This window comes from Zosterops lateralis (assembly GCF_965231275.1).
Source record: "Zosterops lateralis genome assembly, chromosome: 5".
NCBI lineage: Eukaryota > Metazoa > Chordata > Aves > Passeriformes > Zosteropidae > Zosterops > Zosterops lateralis.
Window position 1 is genome coordinate 28,715,057 of NC_139766.1, and position 26,879 is coordinate 28,741,935.

The 26,879-nt window shown below is 34.1% G+C and overlaps 1 protein-coding gene across 3 annotated transcripts in view; it reads right to left on the reverse strand.

The window, feature by feature from the left end:
• SGCZ (sarcoglycan zeta) overlaps positions 1-26,879 on the reverse strand; it is a gene marked incomplete at both ends in the record, with an annotated part of 382,627 nt that overhangs the window by 81,988 nt on the left and 273,760 nt on the right. For 2 of the 3 annotated variants that reach the window (XM_083862033.1, XM_083862031.1), the window contains one exon: positions 22,650-22,751. The exons of the other annotated variant lie outside the window; for it this stretch is intronic. In XM_083862033.1, the coding sequence (XP_083718159.1) occupies positions 22,650-22,751 (102 nt within the window). The remainder of the gene's footprint in view (positions 1-22,649; positions 22,752-26,879) is intronic. 3 annotated transcript variants of the gene reach the window in all.

Below are 26,879 nucleotides of genomic sequence, written 5' to 3' on the forward strand. Positions count from 1 at the left end.
TAAACTATCTAAGATATATAAAATGTTACTTTATGTGCACTATTGGGTATATTGAATCCTCACTGCCTGGTGTGTCACTTAATTCTTGGATCACTGAGCTTGAAAGTCATAACTGTCTAATATATTACAACCATTTCAAGAGGGTTTAATGTCCATGTATCCTGTATGTATCATAGTTTGAATGCCTTAGGGTTCTCTCCAAGTTACAAACATATAAACTGTTATGAATTCCTGATGTGTAGTCCACTTTTTTTTTTTTTTTTTTTTTTTTTTTTTTTTTTTTTTTTTTTTTTTAATAAGGGGTGAGACTCTTCCAGAGAGATTAAAAAACCCCCAAATTTTCTTAATATTTCAGTGTCTGAAAAATCTTGCTGATTTTTCAACTTTCTTGTTCCTTTTTAAGAGGGATTCTTGGGCTTTTGCTTGGTGCTCAAATCTCAAAGTCTAGTTTTCTCTCTTTTTTTCTAATTTATTATTTCCAAGATCTTCTGTCATGCTCAGACCATCCCAGAATATTTCTGGCATTTATGATATTCTTTCTGAATTGAATTTGCTCTACAGGGTCCCGAAACAACAAGAACAGATTACAGCTTCCCTTACTCTTTTTCTTGAGGAACATATTGCATTAATTCAAAACTGGTTTACCCTCATCTTCTGAGCACAATAAATGGTATTTTTGCAAACCTATGGAGTTCTATATAATCTGGAGAGCAAAATTAAATATTAAATACTATAATCTCTCTTCCTATATGTCACACAGCAGTATGTCAAACCAAGGACAACCAAGAATGATGCATCTGTGAGTCAAAAGCTACTAAGCAGGGAAAGTAATTTCTCTCAACAGTCTGAGTCCAATGTAATTTATGAAATTATTAGCTCACTGCCTTGACAAAAGACAAAAAACCTGAATTACTATATACACGTATTTTCAAGTCAGAACAATTAATTAATCTATCTTTGATTACAATCTAGATCACAGAACCTTAATCTAATAACTTCTGCAATGGTCTCTCTCCCACATCCCTTAGCCAAAACCAATGAATTATATGTATCAAAATATCAGTGCAGGCCAAGATTTGTAAAATAATTAATTTTAAGTGTAGGAAAACAAAATATGGACAGAGGTGAAATACAGAATATTTCTTCATGAAGAACAACCTCAGTCACATGAGTTGCAACATGTAACCTTCTTGTACATTTTCAAGGATTTGTAAATTAGTGAGAACTCAGAGGCAAACTTTGGTGAGAAAATCCACAGGTATTGAATATCTCTACCATAAACAGCTTGATGGTAAAATTCTCAAATGAGAATTTTGCATTTAACAAGATTGCTCTATTCAGAGAAAGTATATAAGTTCTTCAGTTTTACAGTTCTAATTTGAACTGTAATTAAATAATTAAATTATTCTTGATATAACTTCAAGTTTCAATATACTAATTTCAGGTACCACATACAAGCATAATTTTCAATGTCTTTTGGAAGAGAATACATTTCAGGAAATATCAGACTTAAAGTACCAAAGTACTGCAGAGACAAAACCCAATCTATATCCTTTTTACTCAGGGAAGATACTTACAGGGAATATAGCTATAAAGAGCTTTAAAAGTACGTGCAGCAGATGATATTGCCTTAGCCAAGGCTTTACTATATGTATTAACATTTAAAGAACTATCAAGCTCTAAATATTACCATTATTATTATTTCATGAGCCGAGGGCATACACTGAATTTTACTGCTAAGGCAGTTGCCTTCTCTCTCATTCTCGTCTCTTGAATTGCACAAAAACATTCAATCTATTAAATGACTCCATTTTATATCACAGATTTGCCAAACTCTACAGGGCCAGGGTCTGGTTGTTTTCCAAAGAAACCTGACTATCCTTTCAGAAAACACATGGACAGACGGCCTTCCCTGCTGATGTTACATTAGAAATGTGCTTGAAGGGAAATTCTGTCCACTTCCCTGAGTCATATTTTTACCTTATTTAGTTTGAAATATTACATAATGTGATAAAGTTCATTAATACATATTATATTACTGTGGTAAAGTTCATCAATAAATGTTATATTACTGCTCAGTGTAATTTTACTGATACATAATATGTTCTGTGTCTCTTTTTCTTTTTGCAGGGAAAAAAATAGCATGCAACAATCTACCAAAGTAAAAAAACTTAGAGGAACAGTATTTTATAGACAATTCTTAAACTATTTTCTTCAATTTAGTTCACTTAGAATAAACAATGGCACCCCAAATACATAGGTGGGGCTGAAAACACGCACTCTCAAAACAATTTTAGCAACTGCAAATTGATGAAGCAGATCAGGAGTAGTCAGAATGGATTTATGAATAAGAAATGTCTGACCAAACTGATGGCCTTTTACAATGAAATTACTAACTCAATGGATGAGGAAAGAGCAGTAGGTGTTGTTTATCTTAAGGTTTTGACCCTATCTCCCATGATATCCTCATAGACAAAATGATAGTTTACATGAAATGACAATTAAGTGGATATAAAACTGCCTGTTAAACAGTTCAAAGCATGGTAATCAGTGGCACAAATCCCAGAGGAATCCAATGCAGTAGGGGTGTACCTTAGGGATCTATCGCAGGACCAAAAGTGTTTCATTCCTTCATTAATGACCTGGACACACCATAGAGTTCATCCCCAGAATCTCCATATGACATAATATAAGAAGGAGTGGTTGATATATCTAATGTTTATGCTGCCATTCAGAGGGACCTCATCAAGCTAAGGTCAAAAGTGTCCTGAGCTTCATTAGGAAGAGTAATGAAGAGTAACAGGTCTGCCTAGCCTTGCAAGAACTGTCTGCACTGCTAGGACCAGTTCTGGGCTCCCCAATACAAGACAGACATCAAACTGCCGAAGCAGGGACCATCAAAACTGGTGAAAGAATCTTAGGATTTGTCATAGGAAAAGTTGCTGAGAGACCTGTGATGCTCAGCCTGGAGAAGAGAAGCCTCGGAGCAAAGGATCTTAGTAATGTCCATAAACACCTGATAAAAGGGAGAAGGAAGACTGAGCCAGAGCCTTCTTTGTGATGCCTAGTGACAGGAAAAGAGGCAATTGGTGCAAACTGAGATATAAGAAATTACATCTAAATATAAGGAAAAAAATAGATTGAGTATGTTAAAGCACTGCAAGAGGTAGCCCAGAGATCTTTTGGAGTCTCCTTCCTTAGAAATATTCAAAACTTGACCGAGCAGCCTGCTCTCGCTGACCCTGTTTTGAGCAGGGGATTTGGACCAGATGACCGCCAGAGGTACCTTCCACCTGCAGCAAATATTCAGCTGCAGTGATTCTATGGATATAAACAGGTATGGAGCAGTATTAAGTCTTGTTCCTTAGGTCCCCATGTAACTCCAAATAAAGCTGACAGTACTTTGTATTTTCAGAAATATATTGATAAAAAGTGTGACCAAATCAGTCTGGATCAAGGTGCACAGCACCCAAAAAGAACATTCAGGTTGTTCTTAAACTTTATAAGCTTCACAGAAACAACCAGTATCTTATTTGGTATGCGTATTACTTAAAAACACTGTAGGGTAAAACAGTCCTTTGACAAAATTTAATTCCCCTTTTCTGAAGAATACAACAGCTTAATATTTCAGAATTGTATCATCTATATCATCATGCTGTCATCTGAATAAATTTAAAAAGGTATGGTATTTATTTCTAATAAATAAACTAATATTAAAAGTATTAGTTTACAGTCACATCCATTTGTTATAAAGCTCCTGGTTTGTAAATGTGTACCTTAATGCTATATCTGATTCTTCCTGGAGAAGTTTAAGTACATTTATTTACCAAAGACTCCTCTGAGATAACTAATACTCATATTTTGTCACCAGCAAATAATAAGAAGATATTGCCCTGTCAGGATAAAGAAAACAATGAGACTAAACTGAAGCGTAAATCAAGTCTTCCTTGATTTTTCAAAATACCTTTGTCCCTTAGTTCTCTTTTTTCTGCAAGCTACAGTCTTGTTTCATATCCAATACTTCTACACTGACTGAGGAAATACATTACTGCTCTCACTAAGTATGTCCCCAAGATGTACCAAAGGAAACTTCTGTGAACAATCATCCAGAGGCATGGAAACTTCTACACAGCAAACTGCTATGTAATTTTTTGCATAAATTTTATTATGCTGCTGATAGAGAGATATTTCTGAAGTAAAAGCCCTTTCATAAAACCATGCCAAATTAGTCCTGGCAGGAAATCTAAATGCAAAAATTGAGTAAATAAGTGCATCTCTAAATCAGTACTGAGCCACCAGATCTTTACAGGCTGTTATCAAAACCAATGATGCACTAGGATAGCTCCAACATTTCTACCTACTATATCTTTTCAGTGGAGATATAAAGCATGGGATTGCGTTTTATATATCTTTTTCAAAAATATATTTTAGAACTAGAATAACAAAAACGCATTGTCCTTATTCAAACATATCCTGCATTATAACATATGAAATCCAAGCCATATTACATAAACTTTGTGTTTGCAAAAATGCTTATACAGGCATTTGATGCAGTTATATTTCCAGTGGGGAATCTGCAACAGATATTTGCATGGGCTTTTACTCTTTCTGAGAGATCTATAGTTTTTAGATACAAGAAAGGAAATAGGCAAAAAGACTGGAACAAAAACTGATATCAAGAAGAATGAGGAAAAGTAGCAGGGTCTGAAAGGCTGGCTATGTTCAGATATAAAATACATATCATATATAAAGAAATGTAGGGCTCCTCTGTCCCTTCTGCTCTAACACATAAACATGAGATTGTTAAGAAAGCACAAGGTCAACAGATTTAAAACTGTTGTTTTAAAGTTGCGGGGGTATTTTTTGGTGAGGGGAGGGAGGAGGATGTGTGTGTGAAGGAGTGGGTGGGAAGAATGAAGTTGTTTTTTTGGGGAAGGAGTTTATGAAACAAATAATTGACTTAAGAGATTTATTAGGGGTACACAGCAGTATATACATAGTCTACATAGTTTAAGAAAGGATTAGAGATTATCACAGGGAAGTAGAACACCTACTGCTACAATAGATAGGGCTGCAAGGAAAGAAGAAAACAAGCTAACTAAATCTTCATGTTGCAAGGTCTGAACCAGTCATAAAGTGACAGAAACTGGGAGGGCTGAGGGAGCATAATAAACATCACACATATTTCTGTGATCCATTCTCGAGGTTCTCTGGACAATTCCAGAGAAACAAAACTAGAACAGCAAATCAGTTACTAGGATAAAGTAAAATGGTCATTGTGCTCAAGGACACGTTTTTTTGTGTATCTCCCATCTGATATTTTAAGTTTGAAAAAAATATTTTAAAAATAAGTTATTTAATTTAAACTAATTAGTTTAAAAATTTATTTAATCTAGTCTTACATTTATAGAACACTATCAATTTTTATTTAGAAAATGAAAGAAATTTAGAAATGAAGAAATTATTCTGATCACATCATGGAATTAGGTCAAAATCTTAGTAGTTAACAGCATTTGAATTTTGGCCAAAATCTGAGTGGTATTCATTATTTCTTTTGTCCTCCACAGAGGCTTCCTTATCCTAAAATCTGTGAGAAATGAGTTAGCAAATGTAGAAAAAAGGAATGCTTTAGCTACTTCCAAAACAAAAATGCACTCTCATAAACAAGAAAAAAACCTCCACAAATTCCTCTGGAATACCAGGGGTTTTGGTTTGGGTTTTTCAATATTTTTCTATTTTTCACTGCAAACTGCAAACTGGATATGACTGAATTAAAATCAAATATTTTGAAGATAAACTGAAAATAGTCTTTTCTAATTCCTTCCTACCTGGGCATGCAAACATAGTCACAGTTAACTTCTGTGAGTTCTTACTAGTTGGAAAATTTAGCTGATATTGCTAGCATAATGAAACCCTTAGTAGCAATAAATGTATTTCTCTGAAATCTTAAAACATTAGTATTTATATATGTCAAGATTTATATTGGGACTGAAGAATAGTAAATATTTTCACTTTATATATTTAAACCAAATGCTTATTTTGTTTAAGTCAAATCAAGCTCCCAGAAATTTTAATAAAGGCATGATTAGTTATTTTAGTCGATTAGAAAAAAGCAAGTGTTTGACAAGATCTTTATTTGACAAGATTTTCAATGTACTTATCTGCCCCATTGACAGTAACACCTCAGGCTTGGTACACGTTTTCTAAGTCATTGCTATTCAAATTAGGTCCATTTGCTGGGCTATTTCAATTCAATTAATGGCTCTCAGCTGGTGTAAAACTAATATCTCACGGTAGGCATATGATTTCTTTTTCTTTTAATTGCCTTTTCAGCCTGCCCTAATGGGGGAGGTAAGGGAGACATGAACAATTACTAGAATTTCCTCCAAGACTGTAAAGGAAGGAACTTGTGAAAAGATATAATTTACACGAGAGGACAGTAGGAGTGAGTGATACCTGAATTATGAGAAATGACAACTCAGTACTGTGGTTGTTGAAAGAGATGAGGCACAAGGCACAGGTAAATTTTTTTTCATGAAAAAACAACATGCTTATATAATAATTAAATATCTCAATCTATCATATTAACCCTTCTGGAAAATCATGATTTTTTCTGTGAAGTAACCACTTTGCTTCGTAACTTGAACCACAAAAGTAACTCACAAATTAATAAATAAATTTAGAATAATAATTTCATTTCACTTACACTGCATGTACTGTGAGGAATCAGACTTATACTTCTGGCATGGAATGAGTCTTCACATTTTAAAATACAAATTATATTGGAAATTTTGTGTCCAACATTGTGTTTAATGGAAGTTACACAGGTATTCTTTCAGTCACATTGGCCTGCATGCCAATAAATTATGCTTTTTGCTGAGAAGAATAGTGTGAAGAGAAAATTTGTCAGACCCTACCTTCTCTTCTGGCTAAGGAACAACATGCACCCTACATGAAAAATTGGATAATTTTCAAAAAACATGAAATATTTCCAGCCCTTAAAAAAATTCAAAAGACGTTGGTCCATTCTCCACTCCACATTCCTCTAAAGGATGAGAGGAAAAGAGACTAATTCATTTACATACCTATTTATCTTTCAAGCCAAGACCTGAAGCTAGGTCAGCAAGCAATATTAGTCAGCTTTTACAATTACAAAAGGCAAAATAAAATTCAAAATCTTTTTCACTGTACAGATTTTTTTCCTCAACCTCACACCATGCATCCACTGCCAGGCAAGCCAGCCAAAGTTCCAACACTCTGTAATCATTATTTCTTAGCCACCCAAACTGGTTGGGAAAATTCTTTTCATTTCTTGTTATGCTTTAAAAACATGAGAACCAGGTAGGACCTCCCTACTTATTCTGGGAATTCAAGGGATGCCTGGAGTTAAACTAGCTACGAATCATTACATAAAGTGAGAAAAATTTTTGAAATGGATTTTTTTTTTTTTTTTAAATTAAAACCAGAAAAAGAAAAAAGCATCACCTTGGAGACCACAGTCCTTTTATGTCACCTTGACCAAGATCAGAGACTGGAACATTAATCCTGTACAATTCTATGTCTATGATGAGGATCGCTTTCTCCCACTTTTGCACACATGCAGAAGTACATGCGCAAGAAATCAGAAATATTTAGATTAATTTTTGCAGAGGATAATGATTAATTCTCTTGGAGGATAGAGAAAAAACAAACCAAAAGCAAACCAAACTTTTCATAGAGAGAAGAGGGCAAGTCATAGAGTTCCTGGCTCCAGAAAGTCAGGGATACCTTCAGTTTCTCAGAACATGGTACACTGTGCGTACTTGTCTTTATGATCAAATTTTATTTACTATTCAAAGGAAAAAAGCAAGTGCTGTGAAAGCGTTATAGAATATGATACCTATTGCATTTTTGTAAAAATATGATATTATGATGCTATAAATACATTTGCTGAGAGTCAGAGCTTACTTGCACTATTTTGGAAGGAAATATTTGAGATAAAGACGAATTAAATCTTTCCTAGTTTTCCGTCTTTGACAGAGCTACTGCTTACTTTCATATTTCTAGTGTTAGTGGTCCTGCCCACAAAACATCTCAAAGGATGGAGATATTTGCTAGAAACTATTCACAATAAAACTGCTTATCCTTCTTCCCAATCAGGAGAAATATCATCATGAGTTTCATCTTTCAATGGGGACATTGTATTACTAGCCTCATTAGTAAAACTGTTTAGCAAAGCAATAAAATAATGCCAGGCTCTACTCTTTACAGCTTCTGATTAGAAAACCCATTACATCTCATGAGCAATTTATAGCTCATCAGTCTCAAAACACAAAGGAAATAAATTATAAGGGAAGGATGAGCTTAGAATGGTGCCTACAAGCCTGATCTTCAAGACAGGAAACAAAGTAATATTTATAATAATAAGAGAGTGCACTGAATATTAATGGGTGATCTCAGTATGCTTGATATAGAATACTCCACGCAAATAAAAATCAGTAATACTTCTATACTTTTTATTAGTTCACCCATTGCCTGATGTTCTTATTTGCTTATGTTGTCTAACAGCACACACAATAATTTAGAGCATGTAGCTGATGACTTTTTGTGAGCTAGGGATGTGCTTTCAGCCCTGTTTTGCAGAGTAGAATTTGATGGTGCAGAAACCATGTTGTCTGAAATTCAGGAGAGAGCTATGGACCTCTAGAAATAAATACTGATCCTAGTTCTGCTTCTCCTAACCTTTGTGCTCCATCATCAAACAAAACACAAACAGCACAAAAGTAATAAATCTAAGTTCGAAGCATTCTTGTATTGCCTAGAAATGGGGCCTTCTGGTCTCAAAACCAATATGAAACATGAAGGCACTGGAGGGCAAGACATTGTTTGTCTTTTCTCATCTGATTCTTCTCATCTTTTATCTTTAAAGGGTTCTCTCAGTCTAAAACGTGTTAATGTATTTACCGTTAGAGTCTTACCAAATTTACTCTTCATTCCTGTATTTAAGAAGTGGAAAACCAAAATATAAAAAGTGAATCAGATAGCTGTTCAGTTTTCCTGATTTCTACAATAATGACTTGTTTTTTTAATAACACATTTTTTTATATTGACAATATCACAACCAGTTTAGAATGACATTTATTTTTGTAAAAAAAATAAAGCAAAGAAGTCAAACATTGAGTCACCAAAGATTATTCCAAGATCCAGAAAGAAGACTGAATAAAGCTAGAGGCCTAATAAACATGTAAGCAGACACATATAGCAAATTCTCAAGACAATGTGATTGTAAGACATTACAGTGATTTGTAAAATAAATTTTAAACACATTTCCTAAATGTACACTAAATGCTTGAAGATTCAAAAGTGACTGAATTTAAATAAACAAATAAATAAATTAAATCTTTTAGCAAAGAAAAGATGAAATGCAAAGGTAGTTGTGAAATTTCTGAAAAACCCTAACAAACAGAGAAATATAGATTCTAGTTCTATAAAGATTCCCTGCCCATTAAAACTTAGTTAAAATAGTCTCTTATTTGTATGGGAAGGACCAATAGGATCACAAGCAAGAAGACTAGATAACCAAGGTCTAATATAATTAAGATATTTAAGAAACTAATGAACTTCTAAAGGTCAAAAACAAAAAGAGAGTTTATTCTCAGGATAAAGATTTCTCAGTTACATTTCTGACTTGGAACTTTCAGCCTTTAAAAATTTCTCAGTTTTACTTTATTTGAATCATAGGGATCTTTGCAAATTGTCCATGAGAGAGTGCATTTTCCAGATCACAGCTGAAGACATTAGTTAAGCCTTCTGGTTAAACCCCAGGCAGGCTGACAAAAGAAATGAACCCTTGGCTTCATTTTAAGGAAGGAAAGCAAAAGGAAGTGAATAGGTTGACTAGCAAAAGTGAGAAATTGGTTATACATGCAGCAGAGTGATCCAATTACAACAGACTTTTACAATGAAACTTGCAGTACTAAGGACAGAGCATTAGGAGACAACATTAATAGTATTTGTGGTTTTTGAGGTTATTCTTCTGCATATTCCAGCATAGCTTTGCAGAAAGAAATTCAGTTTGCATGCGGCAAGACCGAGCCATAACACATACCAAAGGACAGTATTTGGAAAGCATTAGGACAGGCATTACGGAAGTGCCCTTTTGTTGAAAACTGAAATGCTAAATATTATCATATGGATCAGAGAAGATTCTGTTTTAAAGAACTAGAATCTCATTTGAAAAGGACTACAAGATGAAATTCTGAAGGACTATGCTCAGCAATTGGAAAGTAAGTCCTTCACCTGCAATTTGTCTAAAAGAATAAATGTTAAACTGGTCTATTAAAAAAAAACCCTGAATGAGTAATCAAAATGTTGGGGGGGATTTAAATTTTAAAATTATTACTAAGTTATTATTCCAAAACCATAAAAATCAAAAATCTGCAGAAAGCAAAATAACCATAAAAATGTCTGTGGGCTTTTCTATAGGGAAACACATTCTTTATATTTTAAATTATTTGATTCAAGAGTAGTTTGTTTTAAGGGATAAGTGATTCAACAACAAAATTTTGTACATGAAGTAGAAACTGACCCAAGCATGCAATTAATTGTGTTTTATCAATTCACCCTAAATTCACATAGAAAATCTCTGATGGTGTGAAGCAAGTGTCTCTGTACTTCATAAAGGATTTCATTACTGTGTTAGGAGAACTGAAGGTTTTTGAATTCTTTTACCAGGGCAGGGGGTCATTTCAGCCTAAAGCTGAGGCATATGTTAGATTCTAGTATCCACAACCAAGGTTTAAATTATGTTTAAACCTTAAATCTACTTGTTTGTGTTCCAAAACTGAACTTAATTTATTCAATGGAAGGGAATTAAGCAGGAAGGTTATATTATGTTGGTTTAATCTGTAACTCCTTTTACACTATGAAGCACACCCTGTAATCTCAGCTCAACTGCAGTGAATGCCTGTACTCAGTGTGTGCTTAGGGGGTTCTTATGTAGGAACTGTGATACCTGGGGGATAAAGGGGTAATGGTGCCCACCTTTTTCTCATTGCACTAAGATTGTGTGAAATATATAGTTCTTGAACTGGGAACTGAGTGGAGAGATTAGATAATACGGATGTACATAGACACCATCTTCTGAATGCCAAACTCAAGGTCAAAACGAGATTTATGCCTGTTATTCTTACAAAAATGCACACATGCAACAGATTTCTTTATAGAGTGCCTCATAAATACTGATTTATACTACTGGAATCACACATAAAGCATCTGTGCTGTGCTCATCAGATGCTTCTTCCAATATTTTGATTGGCAATTACATCTAATTGCTGAAATCCACAGATAAAAACTCAGACCAATAAACACCTGCAAACCTTAGAAAGATACAGAATAGTGCTAAATACACAAATCCTAACACCAGTTCTATTTTTACTTAAAAACCTGTTTTTAATGATCTTCTGACTCCAAAGAGAAATTGATAAATGCTTTAAAATGCAAAGAAAAAAATATGGAGTTAGGAAAAAAAATGTGGTCTTCAACTGGAAGAATATAACCCTGATTTTTGCATACAGTACCAACAATATTTCAGCTAATAATATCTGTGGTTTTTTTGTGTGACAGCTTTAGAACCATCTGAAGATATTGTTTTTCATCTAATAAGAGAGAAAAAATTTGAGGAAATAAAAATCAAATGGTTTATGTCAGAAGGGACCTTAAAGATCATCTGGTTTCCAACTCCCATAGGCAGGAACTCCTTCCACTAAACCAGGTTGCTCAAAGCCCCATCCAACCTGGCCTTGAACACTTCCAGGGCTGAGGCATCTACAATTTCTCTGGACAACCTGTTCTGGTGCCTCACCAGCCTCACAGTAAAGAATTTTTTTCTAATGTATGATCTAAATCTATCCTCTTTCTGTTTAAAGCCATTTCCCTTTGTCCTCTCTCCTAACCTAAAGGAACAGTAAGTACCACAACTATATATATGGATGATTTTCCTCTCTTGCCACAATACACCTGTCTTTTTCTATAAACTTGACTGTTTTTTTCTCAAGTATTCAATCACCACCATTTATGGTAAAAGATAAAGGGAGACCACTTTGTTCTTGCATTGACTGCCTTCAGGAAATTCCAACAGTTTATCTGAGCAGTATGAGTCACATCAATTATTATGCTAATGGATAATTTTCCTCACTTTCAGAATAACAAAATTTTATTGTCCTTATTCACGCTGAACAACCAGTGAAGCTACTCTAAAATTAGTATGTTATTCAATATAATCCACACTGTTCCAAAACCCCCCTGCATTCTAGTAGAGAATATTTTATAAGAGAAGCGGCACCTGTATTTTAAAAGAACATTCAATAGTATCTCTGATCTAAATAGTCATAATAATATTTTTATATGATATTTTTAAAACTAATTTGCTGGTTGTAGAATGTAAAATAGTTTCTCCTGCAAAAAGCCAATCTGCTTTCTGCATTTTCTGTGTCAGTATTTGGCTCAGCTTGTCAGGAGAGTTAATTGACATTCCAAAATGCTTGTACTTTATCAAAATAAAACCACAAGTATGGAGCACTTTCCTTCTGGGATTTTTACTATACTCAGAGGGACCTCATATTTATAGGAAGATTCTAATCTGGCGGATATCAGTGGAAAAACTCAGAGGCAAAAGTAAACTTTGTCCAAACTTTGTAATTTATATGTTCATCTAGCCAGAGGAAAAAAAACCCTAGCCATTCTGTATTCATACTGTAAAATTCAATTTCCTTTCTACTAAGAAGCTTCTTTCATGTAAATCACCACTGGAGTGCCAAGTTTAGTATCAACACATATTTCACTTTTACTAATCAGAATTATGTATAATTTTGTATTTTAAAAAAAATTTTCAACTTCAGACCAGAAGAAAATCCAACATCAACCTTCAGCCAACTACTGCAATTACCACTTACAATTGCAAAGGGTTCAGCAAGAGTATGTACTGTAGTCACTGTTGTAGAATTATGCATGACAGATTGCCACTCTAAATTAACAAATTTTGTGAACTATGGTAAGTTCCTTTGCAGAACAACTGATTTAAATTCAGCAAAAGATACAAATGAGCCTCTGGCTGAAGCCCAAGAGCCAACTTTACTGTAAATCCTCAGCTGTTATTGTACAATCATAATGCAGAACCCATAATTACCAATTCCATGAATGCTAACGTGTTCAGCTGCTTCCATTATAAGATTTCTACTTGTGTGTTTCCTTTGTCCTAATATCACCCATGTATTTCACCATCTATAGTTTGAAGTCCTTGCTAGTGTTTCCTACTGAATTTCTAAAAAAAAGAGAAAATATTAAAAAAACCCCCCTCTCCCTTACTTTTTTATATATACAAGAGAAATAATACACCACACAGCAATGAACTTTGCTGTTTTAAGGCTTTCCTTCTGTAATGTGAGGTGTTTGCATAATTTGGAGATTTAGCCTTGAAAAACCTACACACTTAGTTACTATCTTAATTAAAAAAAAAAAAAAAAGTCCAAGACTTTAAAAAACCTCTCATTTCAGTGAATTAGCAGAGTCTAATCAAAACTCAGTTTTGATTAAGTTTTAAAAAATAACTTGTTAAAGATGAGAACTTAGGTAAGTTTTCTATTTGAAATTTTAGCATATCATAATAGCGTGAGATTTAAGGAAGTCACTAATCATACACTTGGTAATGAAAAGAACATAAATTGTTTGGTTTTGTGCAATTATTTCCTGAGGATGCTCTTCAAGTCAACAAGGCTTTCAACTAATGTTAGCATTACTCATCACTCTTGGATGCAGGCCAGTGTCAAAACACAGTCCTTGTTATGGTATAATCAATGCTTCCATTTCATTTCCTCAAATAATAAATTTCCAGCTGCTTTGAAGTAAGTGTGTTAGCAAAGATTCAAGAATATAATCCATAAGATGATGAAATGTGGTACTTATTTTGCATCTAAAAAGGAAAATGATTGTTCTACCTACCTATTTTAAAGATGAATTGAATTAACCATGTATTGAACATCTATAAGCAAAAAAAAAAAGGCTACATGTATTTCTTGCACTGTCTAAAAAGGGAAAGAGAAAAAGGATATTTTTTATTTTAAAATGCTTTAGTAAATTGTACTATTTCATTTAAACGCTTGTGGGACTTCTTGCATCTCTTTAACTTCTTTACCTTATTTTAACTTAATACTTCCCCAATATAGGTAATGCTGTGGCCATATTGCTTCCCAGAACTGATTGAAGTTCTCAGGAAACAGGTTCCTGAGAAATTGATCTGACATTACAAAACCCATGAAGTTTTAGTCACTGAGGGAGGGATTTCAGAACTATATGAGATATAGTCTGGAAGAGCTGGAGATGGAAGAGATGGGAGTTTAAGTCACAACACCAGATAAACAGGGAACTCCTTCAGGGAATGGTAAAAAAAAACCCAACAAAACCCCAACAAAACTCCATGAAGATATTTTCAAAGCAGAAAATTTCATTGTTGGAGACAAGTTGTTTCTGAAATTACAGGTTATATTATTTCATATATATTATGACAACAAATGCTATGAAGTGCAAAACCAAAAAGCATGCTTGCTATCTGGGATAAAACACTCCAGGCTCTTAAGACTGACCAAGGAAATTACACAGATGTCTTAACCCAAAAAAATGTTCATTATTATGAGGCAGTAAAATTCAAGTTAGTTCTTTCTGAAAGCAAGAAAATAAAAAGCTTATTTCAAATGGGAGAGGGACAATATTTTAAATTAAATCATTGTATCTGCTTGTAGGGGCTATCATAAGCTGTGAAGGAACAAGCAATTTTTCCCTTTAGGAGAGCAATGGTGTCCTAATAAGACACTGTCATGATAATTATTCCATAACTTATCTTTTATATTTCAATCCAGCTAGTTGAGACGAGATTCATTCTTATTTCTTTTTCATCATAAGCTTTGAAATATTCATTCATTTTTCTCTGTTGTGATGTCAGACACAATATTGCATACAGTGTCCCAAAAGGAGGTGTGTTCCTTAACAGTTAGAAGGCAATTTTCTTTCTTTGCTCAGGGACTTTTATTCTTCCTGATAGACAAATATTGAGAATATTAATAGGAAAAAAACCACCAAAAACAACCTTCCACCCAACAACCCTGGTTCTAACACAATACAGTTTTGACAAATTACATAAATAGGAAGAAGAATTATTTTTTCTAAGCTGTGTCATGAAAATGTGGGAGTAAGCTTCTCTGACTTTGTCACAGATGTAACCAAAAGCAAAATTGGTTCAGAACTTCTCACCTCTGATCTGTAACAAGCAGCATTTAGGTTTGGGCAATTTTATTGATATTTGTTTTTGTAGATTATTAATGACTTGACTACTTTATATGATTTCATTACAAATTGTTAAAGTGAGAAATGTCATGCAAGACAAAAAGTATTCTGAAAGCAAAACTGACCAAGTAAAAGAAGATTGCAACAATTCTGTTTTATTTCAAGATTTAAAAACAAAACTATATATAAGGGGTAAAATTTATTTTGTAAGTTAACTTGTATTTCTGGAATTTACATATTCAAACTTTAGGACACTACCTTCTGTTTCAGAATAAATACCTTAAGAATCTTTCTTATATTAATTTTGGAAGTGTTATCTTTGAAGTTGTGATTTGATCTTTACCCTCAATACTTTTGAGATTCATCTGATGTGAAACGAGAAAAGCAAAAAGAGTGTTATTACTAATGAGTTGGAAATAATTAAAATTTTGAACAGTTAAAACTGCAATGCTTTCATTATTTTTCTTGTTCTCTTTGGCTTCTAAAATTATTTGTTTGTACACTCGTCCTTCTAGTTATGTCTCATATGCAATCTTGCTGAGACGGCACTGTGATTATCCAGGTCATTAAAGAAGAAATTAAACAACACTGTCCTCAGTACTGACCACACGACTACACCATCAGAAACTTGCCTCTACTGGTCACAACCCTTGGAACCCAGCAGTTTAGCCAGTTTTCGGGCCACCTCACTGTTTTTTTAGACTGTTCATCATCAATCAAGAATATGTGATGGGAGACTAAAGGCAAGATTAAAAATAGTAATTGTCCTCATCCACCAAGCATGACACTTTGTTGTAGAAGACAGTCAACTTTGGCAGGCATAATTTCCCATTCAGAAATGCATTCTGACAACTTCCAGCATCATTAGACTTATAGTTTTATTGCATGAATATTCTTAGCTTTTAATTCACTGAGTCTTTGGATATAAAGTATCTCCTTCTAACTTAAGACACAATGTTTTTTGTGAAAATGTCTTTTCCCTACCAAAGGCCTGAGAGTGAGGACATTACACTGTCAAACTTGTAAGAAATACATTTAGAATAATCTCAGCAGCCCTCAAGTCAGGGCTCAAAAACTATCAGTATTTTGGGGAGATAAAATTATATTAATGTATTTTGTTTGTGCCTAATGTTTTCTGAGGATATTTTTCTGCCACAATGACTTACATTTTTCCCTCTTAGTTTTACCTGTGCATCCATAGTCCTAAGGTTTAGGACAGTCCTAAGGTTTTGCACAAACTAAGCAAAAACTAAGGTGTTCCTCAAGTTTATAAAATGTCATGCAAAGGATAAATGTTCTCCAAAAAGAAATATAAGCAAATTCATATACAAAGAGATAAAGACAGAGATTTTCCCCCTTTTTGAGTCACTTACAAGTCATCTGTTTTACTTTATTGTATTGGATCATATTTTCTATGGAAATATTAATAATTATATTTAAACATATAGTATTTCTATAATTGCTTCGTTTGTGTAAACTGCAACTAACTGCAAATATTTCAAAATTTTTCAGGAAATAAAAGGTCATTCCTCAGCATACGATGCCCATACCGTTAAAACAGCTCAATCTAAATACACTTTTTGTGAGAATCAGATACAAAACATTATGAACATCAAACTGAGATGTCACATGGTTTCACTGAAATTTTTCCCAGCAGAACACAGATGTATTACATGAAGGAAGTACTTGGAAAAATGAAAATGCAATTGAGGCTAAAAACAACAACAACCAACCCCCAGAAAAAACAGTTCCAACTTCAATAACTTTCCCACATCCATCTGAAGGAGTGTTCCCAAATCAAATTCAGTTGCTCAGGCTGGTATAAAATTGGATGGATATAGGCCCCTCATGACTTGATTCATGAACCGTAATCAACCAAAGAAAAATGGGTAATATTAAATCAGATTTTTCAGTGTAAAAAGCAGAGATCCTCCTTGACTGAGCAACAAGTCTCACCAATAATAACAGTAGTGGCTGACATGAAAAAGTGATGTTCAAAAGATAAAGTTGTTCAACTAAATTATCCCCCGACAGATTCCATTGAAGTATAGGAAATCAAGAGCAAAATCATGAATCATGGAAGTTCTTATCAGCTGTCAGCAAAGAGCGAGCACAGCCAACTCAGTTTCAGAGTGGTAGTCCCTCCAGAGACCACCACCAAATAGAGGAGTGACTTGTCCTTTGGCAAAACTTGTGATTAAGAAAACCATATATCTTGTTCATACCAATAAAAGTGACACTATTGGAATGACATCGTGTTGAGAGCCAAAATGACTTAAGGAGTCCTTTATGACTGTCCCAGTTCTTGAAACCAGGACAATGCCATAATAGTGACTTTATCCTTAGTGACAGGTGAGTGATCCCAAAGGGTAAGGCTTGAAGAGTAGGTATCAGAAAAATGAACTAGGAAGCATTTAAAGTTTTATATCAGTGGATTGTGACATGTAGCTACAAAAACAGGTATTGCATTCCATCCTGTGAAATAACAGTGGCAGATTCTTTGGGTACCTTTGCAGAGTTTTTTTTTGATATTACAAAAAAGTGCACAATAGTAAATGGAGTTTCTTGGATACCTATATATTTCAGTAGTGATAGGACTGAATGATTCTTGAACTACTTTTGACTGCACGGCAGAGGGGTATCTCACAGAACAGAAAAGAGAGTAGATATAGCAATTCTGGCCTTGAAATTCTGAGAGAACATGTCTGAGTGGAATGTGGGAGATATACTCCTCCTACCTAACCCCATAATCAACAAAACCCCCATCCTGGCAGGCCCTTACAAGAGAGTATAAGCATCTCGCAAGGAGGGAAGACTTTGGGACCCTGAAAATTATTACAATGTAGATATGAAAAGAAGGTAGTTGGGACAAATTGAGCAGGGGTTGGTAAAGGCAAAGAGCCCTGACCTGAGGTCTTGCAAAATGATAAGCCTGTCTCAATGCCCAAGAAGAGTGCATGTTCTTCATCAGCTTCATAAAGGCTTTTGATGTGATCTCCTATGCTGCAACCTCACTCAGAGAGAGATGCTCAACAAAGACATTTTCTCAGAAAAAGAATTCAAAGTTACCACAAAGGCACCTAAGGCCCAAACATAAACCTAAATATATGCAATGATTTCGCTGAAATTAGCAAATGTTAATTCTGTTTTGATGATTATATACACTCACAGAAATGGTGATGAAATCAATATATTGTAGATTTGCTTTTGTCAAGATTGATCCACATTTGGAAATAAAACAGTGTAAAATTAATCTCTTCATTTAAATCTCTTTAACTTACAAGGATATTCAGATTATTTACTCTAAAGTAAAAATCTGGAGGAAAAGATACCTGAAAGAAATCCTGCTTTGAACTCCACTAACAATTTCTTAATTAATATAGAATCACATATTTTAAAACACAAGAAATACTCAGTTATCAGAGTTTTACATATTCAGTAAGAAGTTTATATATATTCACTATTCCTTGTTTTGTTGACATTTTCCAAAAGATTTTAAATTCAGTTAATAAATTCTGTGTTCTCTAAGGAGATCTCTGGAAAACACACCCTAATTTCAGAGAATTTCTTTTTAGCCTTATTAATTGTGAAAAAAAACCCAAACAATCCTCTACTTTGAGGAACAATGGGTTACTTCTTTCTATGTAATGGAAACAATTTAACAAAGAGAAAACTCATTTTTTTTCAGCCCTTAAGAACTGTTTGTGCAAATGAAAAAGATTAATAAAGCCAGGACTATATTCTCAAGAAAACACCACGAACCACTTTTATTGTTATAGGACAAGCTAATAAGACTGTACCTTGATTGTTTCCCTTCAAGAGTGCAGTAGCATGATAATAACATTTAATTCAGAAATATTGAAATAATTCGGGATGTTGCATTATGATTTCATACCTCTCATTAATACACTATAAAGAATGAAGTTTGCATCATATCAATGCAAATGTTATAAACAGGGGAAATATAACATAGTCTGGATGAAACTTACTGGTTTCAGGCTAGCAACTTAATCAAAAGTATACAGCTACACCATTCACAGCCAAAATATAATTCTCTGTAAAATTTATTTCATAGAGTACACATGTCCTGGTTTTGGGGATAACAATGTCAATTCAGGATCAAATGAGCCCTTATCTGTTCAGGGTCTGATGCATCATTTAAAATTCTGACTTGCAGTAAAGCTATTTGATGAAAAGACAGAAGTTTCTTCTCTGCATAAATATAGATTTGGGGGTAGGAACCTGTAGTTCTGCAGACACCACTACGTAGATATGTAAAAAGAGCAAAGCAAGAGGAGTAGAGCAAGGGAAACAGTGCACTTTAAGTAGCCTTCTCATTTACACAACTTTTACACAAAAGAACATATTAATTTTAGTCGACCTGGCTTTTTCACTACTACCCTTTGAAAGGAAATTTTATACTGTCAGAAGGAAATCAATAGAAGTTTTCTTTTAAGAATTCACATACATTTGTTTTCTAACTGATTTAATCAAAGTATTTTAGCATTTACCTGAATATTCATGGTTTCAGTGAGCAATCACAAGATAAAAGTCAGTATTTCAACCTAGATACAAAGGTCAATACCATTCTCTTGATAAAGGCAGTTTAAGGCCTGCATTTAACACTGCATAAAGGATCATATTTGGGTATCCAGGTATGCAGCAGGCAAGTGGTTATCATTAAGCATATGTGAGCTTTACACTAGCAAATCTAGCCACTCTCAAACTTAAATTGCAGCAGCAGAGAGCCCAGCACCGCCTACCTGTTCAACAGACTGTTGGGCACTCTTATCAGCAGTAATCCACTATCAGAATTAGAGCTAAATGCTGCCCTCTCAATAAGCATTTTTATCACTCTCGGATTGATCTTACTAAAAGATAGCAGCAGCAAATGTGCAAGAATTCCAGTCATGCTTCTTAGGCATAGCACAGCACACTGGCTGCTGTAGCTCACTGCTAATAACCCTGGCCTTCCCACCTCACTCTGCTCTGTGCTGCAATGGCAGAACAGAGAAGACCTGACCTCCTGAGCTGAGACCCTCCATGGAGGCCCCTCAGAGGCAATTCCACAAACTGTGTTCTGCAGTGCAGAGGAAATATACTGATTCTCCACATTTACTACTGAATGTGTCACAAGACATCTCCGGAATTAATCAAACAATGTCACTTGAATGGATGTGTTCTTTTATAGGCAAATGAGTGAAGGCTTAAAGAACTAACTCTCCTAGAAAATAAGCAACGAGTTGTTGATTTTAAAGAATATTTTAACTCCAGTTTACATCAAACTTAAGTCATTATTACTTCCATGGAAAAGGCAGACAAAAGTGTTCCTGTCTGTACTACGCAAAGTAAACACTAATAGCTGATGAGCAGAATTGTTGCTCAGAATCTGCTCAGTTTTGGCTAGGTCACTACCAACTGCGATGAGAGCTAAGAAAACCTAGCTTACTTTCAGATTTCAACAGCACTGTGAGCATTTTGTAAGTTCCAAAACAGCTCATGTCACATGCAGATGCCATACAGCTGTAGAAATACCCCACAGAGACGTTACAAAACCCTATGGCTATTCAGGATACAGCTCCAGAGGTTTCTTTCATCAGTTCCTCATGGCATTCCCATTTGCATACAGGAGTTACTGAACTTTAGCACAGCTACTGAGCAAGTTGGCATAAGACTGGAAAGTGAACCTAGTTCAAAAGTGCTGCAAGATGAGAATAAAGCCTGTATAAGTACTACTTTATTATCTAGGAGATAAGCACCTTAAACTTCATACATGTAAGTAAACCTGGAATTCCAAAAGAATTTTACTTGAATTATTTTGTTCAGTTAATAGCAAACCCTATTTTCTGCTGGTTTAAGAATATTTACTGACAAGGGTTGGTTTTTCATGAGCCTCACAGGACTAATGGTAGATCTGGTAGATTCTGCATTCCTTTCCTTTACAATAATTATGCTTAAAGTATGCATAAAATTCATTTGTGTACATTTTTTGATTTTTTAGATTTTTTAGCAGCTAAATGTAATTAGGACCCTACTCAAGTCTCATTACTACCACTTGAAAAAAAAGTTTCCATCTTCTCTTTAACAGAACCAATGTTCTGCAATATGAAGCGTGAGGCAAGAAAATATTCCAAATATTTGGAATATACACACTCTCGCATACAGTAAACAGGACATGGAACAATAATACACACTGTCCACTCATAAAAAAGAAATGGGAAAAACGCACACATCATGAGTAATGTTCTGCAGCCTTGAATGAAAAGTATGCTCCCTGCAAGGTTACTTAAATATTATAAAAGTTTTCATTACCTAGGACAACACTGCTACTCGATTAAACATTGAGAGATCTTAGCTTTACAGAAAAAGAGGATGAAGAGACTACCTCAAGGATTTATTAACACTACGGTGATCTAATTAACAAAAATCGAAAACCCTCATCTCATTTTTGAATGTACTCAAGACTTCTTATATACATACAAGACAGATTTAAACAGACAAAATTTTCCACAAAGTAACTTATGGTCAGCATACTTGTGATTCCTGTCAAATGCTGCAGTATGCACATTAAAATTCTTTTCAGATGATTGACTGAAAACCAACCATAACATTCTACTCTGATCATAGGTAATCACTCTCATGGTAAAAAGATGATTTTTCCAGAATTCCGATATTTTTTAAATTAATTGACAATGTTAATATAAACAGCATAACTGAATCAAAACAAGAGTTAAAATTACCTACACTGAATTTCATAGTACAAAACTTCTTGCTTTTCTATTTTCCTCTGTGATAATCTGATGCTAGATGATAATTATATTTAAACAAGATTTAAAATGGTTTGCTTTGAAAAATTAAATCCTAGAGACATTACATAGTATAGGAGGATTTCCTCTACCTAATGAGGAAAATAAACCCAAACAAAACTTAAAATTAAGAAAAAATGAAAAAAGAAATCATGATAGCTAGTGATAAAAAGAACAAAACCATTCCTTATTTCACTGCATTTTGAACTTATCACCAGTCTTGTTTTTCTGGACTTTACATCAAATGAGAGTCAAATATTCCATTCCCAGTGCTGAGGTCATTTGAAGTATAAAACATACATGTTTTGAATCTCCTTTCTTTAGGATAAAATATTTCTTTTAAGAAGCAAGCAGGGTTTCAGAAAAAAAAATTGACATGAAGGAAGCTTTCATTATTAAGATATTCTCAAAGCAAACCTTTACTGATTGCTAATCTAGGAGGTGTAAGAATTAAACTTTGTAGTTTGAGACTGAAGAGATCAATTTATATTAGCTGAAAATTAAGAAATAAAGATGAAAAATACCTACCTTTCGGGAATGGATTTCTTTCACATATAGTGGAAGTAGAAATTCAGATATTCCTTCAAGTCGTATTCCTTTTTTAGTGACTCTCAAATTTCCCATTCCATCCTACAATCAATAATATATATATATATTCACTTTAGGAAATAACCTTATCCAGAACAACCTAAAAAGAAGACAGTAGTTGGCTTAACCCCTAAAAATAATGAGTGCTGTCCCACTATCTCCAGCTCTCCTTATGATCTTGGGCAGGAGGGAGAAGGGCACATTTATAGCCAGAGCTTCACCTCGGGCTGAGATATGTGCAACCTGATGGTGACCTGCATACTTTATTTCTTGGCTGTACCTAAGGCCAGGGTACAACTGTGGATTATCATTATTTGTTGTGTAGGGTTAAAATAGATCCTGAAATTTAGAATTTCTCAATGAAAAAGCTAGCTAATTTTCTCTACATGCATGTAACATTTGGCAAAGCGATATATTTATTGTTCTATCTTGAATACAGTGTTTTTGCTTTTCCCAGTCATTAAAATACATAGGAAGATAACATTTAGGAAGAAAGAAAATGGTTTTTAGTGGTTGCTCATCACTACTAAGAGCGTGTTGCTGATGAACAATTTCAAAAATGTTAATTTTGATTGTTTGTATTTATTTATCAGAATAGAAATAGGAAAAGCACCATTGTAAAAGTCTGGATGAAACAAGTAAACTACATAATTCAGTGTTCAATAAAATATAAGCATAGAAAAGTGGCATAATAAGGCTTCAGCTGCAGTCTTACAGGGGAAAAAAACAATGGAACATGTTTGATACTCATGAGACAAAATTATTTTGCACAGCAATAGGAATTCAAGATTTTTTTATCCCAAAAGCCATGTTACTATATTCCTGACAGAAAAGTAATTCTTCACTGTACAGCCAGTGGAATTTAACTTGATCTACTTAAGTGCAAAATAAGCACATTTAATCTAATTGCTAATTACATATTTTGAAGACATTGTTGACTCTAGTGTACTGGAACAATGAGAACTTGCACTTTTGCTCTGTTGGCTGAACTCTAAAGCAAGTAACCTCTGCCTACTGTGTAAACAGCTGGGTATCAGTCCTCGACTGCTACAGCTGAATTGTCAAATAATGCTTCTTAAGAAAGTGATGATATATGTTAATGTATTTATGTTAAATCAAGTAATGTTTATACAAATATTTTCACATAGAAAACTTCAGATATTTGTAGGCTTTCTAAAAAAAAAAGTGCAAAATGAAACAGTGATGCCTGTTTTTGAAAAGGAAATAAGATAAAGAATTTAGAGCTTGTTATGGAATGTGAAATCTGCATTAACAAAAATTAAGTCTCAATTTGATCAATTCTATAGTAATAGAATATAAAATTTTAATAGTAAATTATAACCTGGAAAAATACAGCAAACATGCTGTAGTTTTTGTCAGTGAATAAATACTCTACAAGAATTGGGTATTTTATTGATTTGGATATAAACATGTTTTCTTATTAAAAAGGTAAATTCAATATTTTTCTTTTCCTGCTTCTGTAGAATGTTTGTACCTGACACACATAAAATATATTTCCAATAAAAATAGGGAAGGAGGAAAAAGAAGGAAGTGAAAAATTAACACAAAATATACAAAAAATGTAAAGTCAAGGTTTCAGAAGAACAGAAATGCTGAAATTAAAGTTGCCTAAGAAGCTTCCATCTGCTCTGTCTTGCAAGTATGTTTAGGATAAATTCTATACTTATATGCGATATTTACCCTCTCGCTAATCTCAGCTAATTCCACACAAGGTTGGCACAGACATCAATAAGCAGCTACTCATTAATTTGCTTTCACGTCATTATTTTTTTTGCTTCTCATTTATTTTAACTGTTAAAACTCTGCTTTGAAGACAGTACTGTCAGTTTTCTTCTAGACTTCTGTTGTCATAAGTGTTTATTACTGAAGTTACATAGTTCCTCACAACTATTAATTAATTTTCAAAATCCTTTCAGTAATTTCATATGGTGGTACTTTTCTTACATTACTGACAGAGACCTAAAGCACAAAAACAATTGTTCACTATTTTTTTATACCTATCGTATTTTCTCTGTTTATTTTCAGAAGTAGGAAGTTAATTAGTATAGCAAGATTAAACTGTCACAGTCTTAGAAACAAAGTAGTGATAGAGCCAGCTGTGTCCGTGAGGGCTTTAGTTCTTCTGAGTGATCTTTTTAAGTACTCATTCTTTATTCTTTCAGCAGAGAGATATCCTTTTAGCAGAATCCAACAGATTGAATGCAGACAAACTCTGCACAGACAGAAGCACTCTAGCTTCAGTAAAACGACATGATACAACACAAAAAGACAGACACTACATTCTGGAGCCTAAGTCACAAATTATGTTATTAAACTGGAATAGGGTGACTGCAACCTCAATTCCTTGATAAACGCAATAATCTTCCAGACAATAACTTCCTGAAGTGTGTAATGACCAGTAGGAAATAAGGCTGAATAGTAGAATACAGAAAATAGTCAGACATGTACTACTACAACATGCTTAATGAAGATGACCCCATTCAAAGAATTACTTCCCAGTATGTTTTTTCATCAATAACTCCCCATCAGGTTTAAACAGGTGTTAGAATAATAGGAGTTTCTTGTTTTTTGAATTAGAACTATGCTGTTACAGAGGAAAATTCAAGGATTTTCAGAACCAACACAGCTTGGTTAAAATGTTATTAATATTAACAAGATTAATCAGAGGAAGGTCCTTCTGTTTATTCCCCCCAAAAAATCCATAATGTTTAGGTTTTCCAGGGAAATTATACTCAGATTATCTTTTTGGTGTGATCTGATTTTATTCAAGTGCAAAAATAGACTTGAATGAACTATGCCTGTACTTAAAATAAGTGTCAAGTTCAGGTACTGGGACTGGCCTGGATGGAGGTTTTCTTTTGTCATAGCAGCTGGTATGAACATGTGGAGTTTTGGCTGAAACAGTGCTAATAACACACCAATGCTTTGGCTACTGCTGAATTGTGCTTCTTCAGTGTCAAGCCTTTCTTATTTTTCCCCCCTTCTCTGTCTGCAATAAGTAGAGTGGGGATGGCCAAGGAGTTGAGTGGGAAGAGTGGGAACATAGCCAAGCCAAATTACCTCATGTGGCCAAAGGCATATTCCATAACTGTAACACTGTGTTCAACAAGAAAAAGTGGTGGTAGAGGAAGAAGGGGGCTGTAGGCATGGAGGGCTGGAGAGAACAAGGATTGTCTTTCAAAGTGGCCACTGCTTGAAGACAGAGTGGGCATCAGTCTGTGCTAGGTTGTGAGTGATTGTCTTTGCATCACTTTATTTCCTCTTTATTATTATTCAATATTAGTTATTATTCTGTATGTTATACCATGTACAACTTTCCAAGTTTCTCGTTTAAGAATATGGAACAAACTAACAGTGACCTTGCCTCATTTAAATTGTTCTTTTCCCTCAGACACTAAGAAAAACAGCCCCTTTACATCCAAAAACATGTCTTATAGAGATTGGAAAAAAATCAAACCTCACTATCAATATTTTATGTTATTCTTAGAGTATATCACATTTCACTTATTAAAACCAGAAATTCAAAGAAGTTTAAAATATGAAAACCAAACATTTATTTTGTGCTGTTGTCTTACAAATGCAGCAACCTAAGGAAGAGTTTTACTGACTTTGAACAGTACATTAAAGTCAATGAAGTCCTAAACTATACTTAATATAAATCTGTGATAATGAGAGTATAACTTTGAATCAGAGCATAAAATATTCGCCAGAAAAATATTCTGGAAGGCAAACAACAACACTGACATTCAAAGCTTTTTAAAGCTTTTACCTGCTTATAAACAGGCAGAGATTTGTTCTTCGATGATCCCGTAAATGGTATATAAGAAACCCAGAGATTAATTCACATTGTCTCTAAGCAGACAGGATGATCTTTTAAAAGATTAAGTTATTTCTTCACAATGTGCTGAGAATTCTACAAGGGCGTATTACTTATACAGCCTATGTTATTTCTGCCCAATAAACTATTACAGCAGCATGTTTTATGATAACTACAAATATAAAGTATATGTTAGAACTATGAATACTTCCCAAGAAGTCAGGAAGTTGGCTTAAACTACAATCTGCAATAGCCTATCTACAATCTAAACTAGTATATCTAGGTTTGGACTACACATATTGCTATCTCATGAAATATGTGGTGATGTTCTT